Source organism: Schistocerca americana, chromosome X, assembly GCF_021461395.2.
Source record: "Schistocerca americana isolate TAMUIC-IGC-003095 chromosome X, iqSchAmer2.1, whole genome shotgun sequence".
In the NCBI taxonomy this organism is placed as follows: Eukaryota; Metazoa; Arthropoda; class Insecta; order Orthoptera; family Acrididae; genus Schistocerca; species Schistocerca americana.
This window is the reverse complement of record NC_060130.1, coordinates 292341879-292352924: the sequence shown is the minus strand read 5'-3', so window position 1 is coordinate 292352924 and position 11046 is coordinate 292341879. Positions and strand designations below refer to the sequence as shown.

Below are 11046 nucleotides of genomic sequence, written 5' to 3'. Positions count from 1 at the left end.
TTGTATAAACATGGCAGAGTACATTTAATTTCCTTCACTTGGGCAGATTTTATAGAAAGTATTGGAGAGGACTGTGATTTTTAATCATACATGGCAATTACATGTGTTTTTGCTATTATTTTGGGGGTTTTAACATTTTCCTTGACTCTACATTTTCCTCCATTTTGGTTTTTTTTAAGTCTGGATGACACAAAAATGTAACATAGTGGTTTCACTGTATTGGGTTATTATTTTTATGGGTGCAGTTCTAAAGGCACAATATGAAATGTATTCATCACAATAATGTTGTTTCCCCCAATTTCAGATGTTATGAGCAGGAATGGATTTGCAATTCTAAGGAAATATTTCCATTTAAACAACTATAACAACTAGAAACCAAAGTATTCAAACTGTGGCATTGACAGATTCTTTGCAGAACTTTATGTTGTAGCTCCCTCAAGAAGAGAAATAGAGTACTGGTGAACAAATCATCCCTTTGAAGGGAAGGCATTCTTCAGTTCAGTATCTAAAGAATGAAACTCATAAATGCGGATATAAGGTGTTTATTTACACTGGAGAATCAGGCCTAATATATGAATTCGAATTTGTGTAGGTAAAGGTGTATGTGATGAGTATGGTGTAAGATTTTTAGGTGATACTGATCTGATGCTGTGTGAAAATTTACCAGAGGGCAAGAATTACAAGATATTTTTGACAGTTGGTTCAGCTCTTTAGAACTCATAGAAATTCTCAAACACAAAGGTGTTTTATGTGTTGGGACTATTCATTCATACAGAATGTCACTCTACCCTCCAGCAGAAGAAAAGAAGTTGAAAAAGAAAGGAAAAGGGAAGCTGGATGTTACCATTGGTGAATTATCCAACATCATAGCAGTAAGGTGGTATGATAATAAAGCTGTGCAGTTAGTTCCCACATATGTAGATATAAATCCACAGGAGGCATGCAAGAGGTGGAGTAAAGAGGATAATAAGTCAATTCAGGTAAACTGACCACTGATTGTGAAGGAATTCAGCGAACTCATGGGAAGGGTGGATTTAGCAGACATGCTGATAGAACTTGATAGAATGAAAGTCCATCCCAAAAGGTGGTATATGTGAATAATTTATTTGTGATTCAATGTAGCAGTTGAAAATTCATGGCTGCTTTACAGGCATCACTTGAATCAGTGAGGCATAACATTAGTTTTTCTCTACTAGATTTCCACACACATATTGCTTCTGGTCTTACTATGACAGGAAATTTTGTTCAGCACAAAAGAAGAAGACCACCTACAGAAGGTATACGAACTCCAAAGAAAAGGTTGGTAGCTCCCTGGCCTATTTCAGACAACATATATGATGATACAGGATGACGTTGGTCATTGGCTTCGACAGAACCATCAGAAATGCCATTGTAAGCTATACACTAAAGGGTTCAGCAGAGTTTTGTGCACAAAATGTAAAGTGTTCCTATGTTTAGCAAGTGAAAAAATTTGTGTCTTCCCATAATAGTAATAAATTAAGTTTTCCAATACTTATTTTGACAGCATGTTTAGTTATGTTGCATAAAGATAAACTTAGAAATGGTCATGTCATCCACATAAAGGCATATTATCCTAGTATTACTGTTTTTCTTCCTTATAATTGAATAACTCTTGTTTTTGTATTCAATTTTAATGTTGCCAGATGGCAACATTTTTTTTCTTTCAACATTGGGTGAGGGAAAATTTTTGAAAACTTCAAGTCTATTTCTAAAACAACCTTTCATTATATATTTGAAAGTAAATATTTTTTTATATCAGAGACATTAATTCAGAGATGAAAGGGCTAATGTCTTGCCACTCCATATTCATGAAGATGCAAAGCTAGTTCTTTTTGCTGATGATACGAGTATAGTAGTTACACCCAACAAATAAGAATTACCTGACGAAATCGTAAACAATGTCTTTCAGAAAATTAGTCAGTGGTTCTCTGTTAATGGACTCTCATTAAATTTTAATTAAAGAAGTATATACTGTTCTGTACAGTAAATGGCATAGCACCATTAATTATTCAGAGTCTGAATAGAAGTCTATAGCTAAGGCAGTATATTTCAAATTTTTGGATGTGTGCATTGATGATATATTAAATTGGTAGAAACACATTAATGATCTACTGAAATGTTTGAGTTCAGCTACATACGCTGTTTGGGTTGTTGCAAATTTTGGTGATAAACATATCAATAAATTAGCTTACTGTACCTATTTCCATTCACTGCTTTCATATGTCATCATATTTTGTTGTAACTTATCATTAATGAAGCAGACATTTATTTAAGGAATTAGGGGTATTCACAGTACTTTCACAATGTATATATTCACTCATGGAAATTTGTTATTAATAATGAATCACAATTCAAAAGCAACAGAAGTGTGCATAGCTACAACATTAGGAGAAAAGCTGATCTGCACTATTCTGGATTAAATGTGATGTTGGCACAGAAAGGGGTGAATTATGCTGCCACAAAAGTCTTTGGTCACTTACCAAATAGCATAAAAATACTGACAGATAACCAACTAGCCTTTAAAAATGAACTGAAAGAATTAAAAAATATTGAAATAATTACTGAATGACAACTCCTTCTACTTAATAGATGAACTTTTAGACATAAATTAGTAATCAGATTATTATTATTAAAAAACTTGGATGATGACATGTAAAGAAACTTTTGTTAAACTGACACATTCCACATTATTATGAAGTGTCATGTTAATGATCTGTGGAACAAGTATTAATCTAATCTAATCTAATCCTGTCAATAATGCATGTACTGATTTACCATGTTTAGAATATATGTATACTTTAGTGGTTGCTCCTGCCAATCCAGTACACTGTGTCTACGAATAGAGTACATGGCACACTATTACAATTATCAACATTGTGTGTCAGTCTATGTGGAAGTTTGATGCAATAAATGTGGAAGTGAATTTTAAAATGTCAATTGAGCTTTACTTTAAGATTTTCCAAGAACATAATGCAAATTAGATGCCCTTGTACTACAAAGAATAAGAACTCAGGACCGTTCTTTTAGCAGGGATCAGATGAGACCCTCAACAATATTACACAACTGAACATATGAAGCTAAGTACATTTAATCACAATGTGACATCTCTTGTCTTGTTATGCTGTGCAAAAGTTTATTACAATTCAGTTTGCTGACTGTAAATTATTTATGTTCTCAGTTTGATGACATCTCTTTTATTAGTTCCTGACCAGAAATATTAGCAGTAGTGTTAGTAGTAGTAATGATAGTTTATCATCAACAAATTGTTTTTACAATGATATTTGATATTCCAGCTTAATACAAAATGAAGCCAAGTTAAAATGTATTTTTGCATAGATAGATATATTTAGGTAGGCATTTAATATCAATAATGACAAGAATTTATGCCTTGTATACAATGCTCTTTGGTGTGTGCATACCTACAAGCAAATAAGCAAATTAGCTGACAATGTTAAAAAAATTTCATCAATAGCCATTGCAGACTCTCTCTCTCTCTCTCTCTCTCTCTCTCTCTCTCTCTCTCTCTCACTTGATTTGATTTGATTTGATTTGATTTTTTATTGGTCCAGTTTTATCATACAGCACAAATTGTACAATTGATACTGGACAGGTCAAAGATAAGTTACAATAATACATAGTATTAGCAAAATAGTAGGAAAATTAAAAATAGGTACCTATTACAATTAATTTTGTTATGTATTCAGAAATTTTCTGACAGAATAGAAACAGTGCTTTATTAGATGTGCCTTTAGTTTAGCTTTAAATATTGGATGAGTAGCATTTTTTATTTCTTCTGGTATCTTATTGTGTATTACACCAATGTTACCTCGCTATTTTTGATGAATATTTGATTTCCTTCTGCTACTATAGTTGAGTACATTTGTGTTCTGTAGCTGTTTGCCTGTTTTCAGGAGGTAGTCCCTAGTGAACAAGATAGTTTCATAAATGAATAAACTTGGAACATTTAAAACACGAAGCTCAGTAAAATGGGATTTACAGGACTCCATCTTTTTAAGGCCATAAATTATTCTTAGAGCTCTTTTTTGCATTTTAAAAACCTTTACACTGTGAGCTGAGTATCCCCAAAAAACAATCCCATATCGGACTAGTGAGTGGAACTGTGCATAGTATGCCTGAAGTACTGTTATTTTTCTTGTTGTAGCCTTTAAAATTCTTAGGCCTAAGCACACAGATGATAATTTTCTAAACAAGTTATTTATATGTGTGTCCCACTTTAAGTCTTGCTGAACCGATAGACCCAAAAATTTTGTGACACTTACATTTTTTAGGGGATCATTGTTTAATTGTGTTTGAATAGACATTTGATTAGTTGGAGGAATTAAACGAAAATTGACACACACAGTTTTTTCAGTATTTATAATGAGTTTGCTTTTTGTCAACCACTCAGAGAGTATTTTCATAGAACTTTCTGCTGTGGACTGCAAAGTCTCTGGACTGGATCCCGTGAGCAATATGCTGGTGTCATTGGCAAACAGCATAGTTTTTGTGGGACTCAGATATTCAACTAAGTCATCCACATAAATCAAGAAGAGTAGTGGACCTAAGATTGAGCCCTGTGATACACCATATTTTATTGGTAATTTGCTAGAAAGAAAGGAGTTGTTTCTTGTTTTATTCATTTTGTTGAATTCATACTGAAGTGATACTTTCTGCCTGCAGTTTTTTAGGTATGAACACAACCAGCTATGTGCTACACCTCTTACTCCTTGTCTTTCTAATTTTTCGAGCAGAATGTTATGGTCCAGGGCATCAAAGGCTTTTGACAGATCTAGAAAAATACTTGCAGCTAATTAATGTTGATCAAGGCATTTTAAAATGCAGTCTAAGAATTCGAAAATTTCTGTCTGTGTAGATTTTGACTTTCTAAAACCATGTTGTTGTACTGTAAGAGGTGCATATTTATTTATGGAACTTAAAAGCCTGTCATAGAAGAGTTTTTCTAGAATGTTTGAGAAGGAACTTAACTGTGACATGGGTTGGCAGTTTGATATTTTTTCAGAAGAACCTTTCTTTAGCAGTAGTGAAACTTTTCCTGTTTTAAAAATATCTGGAAATACACCAGTTTTTAAAGAGAGGTTGAAAATTTTTGCCAAGGGGTTTGATATGTGATGAGCACATGCTTTAATATGAAATCAGATACTTCATCAAGACCACCTGACATTTTATTTCTTAACAATTTAATTTTACTTACAATTTCATTTGGGTTTGTTTCATAAACATACATAGAAGCAGTCGAGATCACTGACATGCTGGAGAATCTTGGCAACTGGTCCTTGACAGTGTACTTGAATGAGGTCTTCAGCTAGTGAAGTGAAGAATTCATTGAATGTTTCCACAACTGAATTTGGGTCTGTGACTTTTGAGCCTTGTAGTGTTAATAATACATTCTTTTTCTATGGCGCTGAACTACAAGTTTCTTTCTTTATAACTCTCCATGTGGATCTCTCTCTCTCTGTCTCTGTCTGTCTGTCTGTCTGTCTCTCTCTCTCTCTCTCTCTCTCTCTCTCTCTCTCTCTCTCTCCCCTTCCCTCTCTCTCTCTCTCTCTCTCTCTCTCTCTCTCTCTCTCTCTCTCTCTCTCTCTCTCACACACACACACACACACACACACACACACACATACACACACAAAACACGCGGAGTGGCTGAATGGTCGGAGGTGCCATGTCACGGACTGCGTAGCCCCTCCTGCCGGAGGTTTGAGTCCTCCTTCGGGCATGGGTGTGTGTGTTGTTCTTAGCATAAGTTAGTTTAAGTAGTGTGTAAGACTAGGGACCAATGACCTCAGCAGTTTGGTCCCTTAAAAATTTACACACACACACACACACACACACACATACTTATGACTGACATTTGAACAGGTTGAATCTTTCATTCTGCAGTTGAGTGTATACTGTTCTGAAACTTTGTGACAAATAGAATTATCTGATGGATTGGGGGTACAGTGCCAATCCAGCAGATAATTGTGGATGGAATCTGAGAGGAGTGTTGTCAGTTAAACCTGGACAGCACAATTGATAAAGTCATTGCTTATGGAAGTGAGCAGCCAGATTTGGAGTCCTAATCTGGCACACAAATTTAATCTGTCAGGAAATGTCAGTTATCAAGAACATAATAATACTGCTCCAGTTCCATACAGCCTATGTACTTTTTTCTTTCTTTTTGGAAAACTGAGTCATAATTTGACTATAATAGCTGAGATGTTGAGCTCAGGAAGAGGAAAGAAGAATAATTTCATCCATTAGAGATCTTGGGCTTATGGCGTGTTACTCTGTGAAAATATGTAGCTGCGTCTCAGATGTTTCTTATTAATAATGTATTATATATTTTTGCTTGCCCTAACTCCATATTATTTAAATAATTCTTCACCTAATAATATGTTGTATTTAAGAGGTTTCAACTGTTTCATAAAACGTTCACTTTAATTAACTTTTTAATCTTCCTGGAAAATATATTGTAACATGTTATCTATTGACAAAAATGCTAATTTGGGACTTTTGTTTATTTATTCTTGATAAATGTGAATAAGTTTAGCCTTTGTTCCCTGATCTTATGTTATTTAGGTGTACAATGGAACGGTAATTGTGTATCTTGTGCTACATTAGGGCTTACAATCTTTTAAGCAGATCTTTACACAGCACTTACTTACCTCTTTATAATTATTATTCTTATGAACCTCTCATGTAATATAATAATTGTTCTCAGATTTTGTGTTTACGATCCATAAGAAATAATTCTACAGTTACTGACTGAGTATATATTAAAATTAAAGTCCCCTATCACATTTTTCAGTCAGTATGTGAAGCCTAAACTCAGATACAGTTTTAACTAACTGGCCGACTAATTCTCAAGGTAGATTTATGCATATAGTTTATCATTTTTGTAATAATGAGTGTGCAGTATATGTATTGTTATCTGTTCCATATTTACTTGGCATTTGGAGTGACATCTCTTGACAACAGTGGGTGCTATGACCTGTTCAGCTACAAAGGAGATAATATCTGATGGAAAAAGTAGTAAACAGTCACCTCAACTCTGGAGAATGGCAAATCTTGAGCAGAATCTACACAAATCTTTCTATAAATATTATACATTAAAGTCCTCCACTGCATTTTTCTGTCCATCTGTAAAGGTTAATCTCAGAAACTGCTGCGAGGATTTTGACACAGTTTATGCTAATAGGCAGACTGATTCACAAGGAATGTTTCTGTATATAACTTTTGACCACTATGTCAGTCAAGTCATCCTATCATAGATACTTAGTGTTACCAATGCAAAACTGGAGCAGGTCACTTTTGTTATGTCCAAAGCTCTGTCTGTCACTTGCTAAAGACAGTAATCTATGTTGATTATATTCCTTCAGCACTATCTTTGTGTCTTTATTTTGCTTCAGCACACAGTCAATATTCGTAGATAAATTTGTGTGTTTGTTATAGACTCTTTGAAATTATCAATAATGTTTAATTTGACATTGTTATTTTCCCTCTCTATGCCGACTATCACACTGTCTATTATCTTAATGTTAATGAGAGTTTATTCCATTTTGACCAACTGTTAATTTCCTTGCAGACCTTGTTTGCTTTCCTCACCAGGTGTTCTTGTGTTTTATCTGTGACCTCATTGTTGCTATAAACAGGAAAGAAACTATTTCCTCCAATAGCCTAATCGAAAGTTTTCTTGCACATTAAAAATAATATTCGTTTTAAAGGTACTACCATCCAGAAATTCTGCATTTTGAATTTCATAATTCTGTTGCATAGAAGAGGAGTGTCTATTTATCAGTTGCTAAATTATGACAACTGGAGTAGGGCTGACAACAGATATACCTTAAAGAATGTTCCAAAATGGCTAGAAGATTTATATGCTTGCAAAGAGATCATAAAATGCCTCAAGAATATTTACATAAAACTTTCTGTAACAGTTTCAACAGAAAATACATCTTGTAACAAATTGTCAAAATGGCTAACAGTTGAATAACAACATTATTAAAATTTAAAATAATTTTTGATTAATTACAGACCTCTATGGTATGAGTATAGGGAAAGTTCAAATAAGAAACTGAGTTGATGAAAACAGATAGTAAGTGAATATGTTAAAGAACTGATTAAAGAAACGTTTTGTTCACATTGAGCACCTACTACAGTGCTTCCTCCTCCCCAATCTCTTGGCCCCCCCACACAAAGTAAACAATATCTATTGTTACCAAAGTGACTTGATCACCATAGCCTCTGTCAGCAACTTCTGTTGTTTTGAGCTACTTATAAGTGGTGGACATAACTATTTTTTGCAACATCAGATTTCTAGAGACTCCTTCCCAAAACTGAAACAGACCCATAAATTGGTTGTCATCTTGTCCTTCAAAGACCTCACCCCTACAGAAATTTCTGTCTTCATCAAACACCTCATTTTTGGCCCATTTTCAAATAGAGTCAGGGTGTTTTTGTCAAGAACCTGCTTTTCTTGAGTCTGACTTTACACTTCTTTGCTAACCACCTTACAGACCATAATTAATCGAATGTCAATACAGAATCTTGTCTAGCTCATACTGCACCTCACTTGACTCAAATCCAACCACCCCTTGGTAACATTCTAAGAATGTCTAACTTCTAATGTCCCCTCAGCTTTCTTCCCTATATCCCTTTCCCTCAAAACCCACCTCACAAGTGCACAATGAATCATGTCTCAAAACTGATCTAAGTCTGATTATCTTTCCTCCAGACAAAGGTTACACCACTGTCATAATGAACTATGATGATTACATAGCAGACACCCTCTGCCAGCCATCAGACATATCAACCAACAATGGCTGCTGCAATGACTTCACGTTCATTTCCAAATTCCTAAGTAACTCCTAAAATTTTCTTACAGAAGATGTTTCCCTCTCCACTACTACTTCTCCCTGGACATCAACTTTCTGCATACTTCAAAAGACCTATAAGCTCAACACCTGACATGCCCATCATGACCGTTTACTGCGTCTCCAGTGAAAGCATCTCCGCACTTGTTCACCAATACCTTCAACATATTTGCATGCAGTCTACTTTATTTTTATTTTATTTGGTATGTGTATTCCATGGACCCGTACATGGGAGTGATTCGCCTGGATGTGGAACGTGTCAATACAATTGTACAAATACAATCGATGCTACAGAATAGTAATATAATACAATGATATAGATATTAATAAGTATCACTTTTTCTCATATAGAAGCTGTCATTTAACTAGTATAGCAATTCACACTATAACATTATAGCTATAACATTAACACTATAACATTAACACAATATTGTATTGTCCATCTAATAACTAAGAGACTAAATTCATCTATTATAAAGGGAGTGCATTACTTCTGGATAAGAATTCATCTAAGGAGTACAGTGGATGGTCAAGCAGGTATTTTTTTAACATACCTTTGAACAGCATTTCATTTTCTCTTGTACATTTAATATAATTAGGCAATGCATTAAAAGTCTTTATAGCAGCATACTTTACTCCCTTCTGTACAAGTGATAAATTTCTTAGTTCAACATGTAGATCATCTTTAGCTCTAGTATTGTAGTTATGGTATGAACAATTTGTTTCATACTGAGCATAGTCTTTATTAACTACATTCATCAGAGATTATATGTACTGACATGTTGTGGTCAGAATACCTAACTGTGTGAAATGTTTTCTATATGAGGTTCGTGGAGGAACCCCACACATGATTCTGACTGTTCTCTTCTGAGCAGTTAAGATTTTTTTTTGAGGCCGGTGAATTACCCCAGAATATTATTCTGTAGCTCATTAATGAGTGAAAGTACCCAAAGTAAGCTGATTTTAAAATGTTGATGTCCCCAAAATGAGTAATGATTCTTAGAGCAAAAGTTGCTGATGAAAGCCTTTTTAGAGTAAGGGACACATGCTTTTCCCAGTTGAGCCTACTGTCAATGTGAACCCCCAGGAATTTAGTGGAGTGCACCTGTTCTAGTTCCTGGTTGTCATGAGCAATTACTATATTTTCTAGAGTTTAATTTTTTGTGTGGAACTGTATAAAATTAGTTTTTTTTAAATATTAACTGAAAGAGAATTAATTGAAAACCAAGCTGTAACTTCTCTGAGTATATCATTAACATCAGTCTCCAGATCAGCAGTAGACTTACCATTTACTACAAAGCTTGTATCATCAGCAAACATTGTGAATTCACAATTTTTACTAATGGACAGGGGTAAATCATTAACATATATTAAAAACAGCAAGGGTCCAACGACAGATCCCTGGGGAACTCTATGCTGAATTTTGCCCCATTCAGAATCCACTAGATTAGAAGATCCTTGGTTGCAGCCATTTAGAACCACTTTTGTTTCCTGTCATCAAGATATGATTTTAGCCAGTTACCTATAAGCCCTTTGATTCCGTAATGATAGACCTACTCCAAGAGTATCTTGTGGGTTACACAATCAAAGGCCTTGGAAATATCACAGAAGACACCATATAATAATCAGTACACTAACCAATTGCTCCATTGGCTTGCCACACTTCCTGTTTCTGTATCATATGGTGCTCTGTGTGTCACTGTACATGGCACCTTGTTGTAAATTAACATCTCCAATGTCTGTGATCTTCCCACAATAGATAATTACGTTTCGTTATTGGCCAACTGACTCCAAAGCTACAACCTCATTCCTGATAATCTTGGGCCAATTGCACAGCCTGACAAAAAAAGAAAAAGTACTTAGAAGAAATGGTCAGCTGTCAATGTAACACATATACACCCTGAGTGGGTATGTAAACGATCAGATATTTATATCTGCAACAGTTAGAAAAGATACCAATCATGTCTAGTGTTGTTAACAGGCCTGGTAGGGTATGTAAGTGGCATGAACTGTGTCAGATGCTGAGCGACCACTATGAAGGACATACGGATGGATGGTGCATATTCACGTGAGACAGCATTATCAGCATCTGATGTAGTTCAAAATGAGCTCTATCATCAGTCTCCACTTGGCTGGATGGTCAAATTTT

General features: G+C 34.8%; 1 protein-coding gene across 1 annotated transcript; it reads left to right on the top strand.

Moving 5' to 3' along the window:
• The first annotated feature begins 776 nt into the window (after window positions 1–776).
• LOC124555967 lies at window positions 777–1351 on the top strand. Its single transcript, XM_047130014.1, has 2 exons — window positions 777–980; window positions 1151–1351. Exons 1-2 carry the CDS (start codon window positions 777–779, stop codon window positions 1349–1351), a joined length of 405 nt encoding a protein of 134 aa, XP_046985970.1.
• Window positions 1352–11046: the final 9695 nt, after the last annotated feature.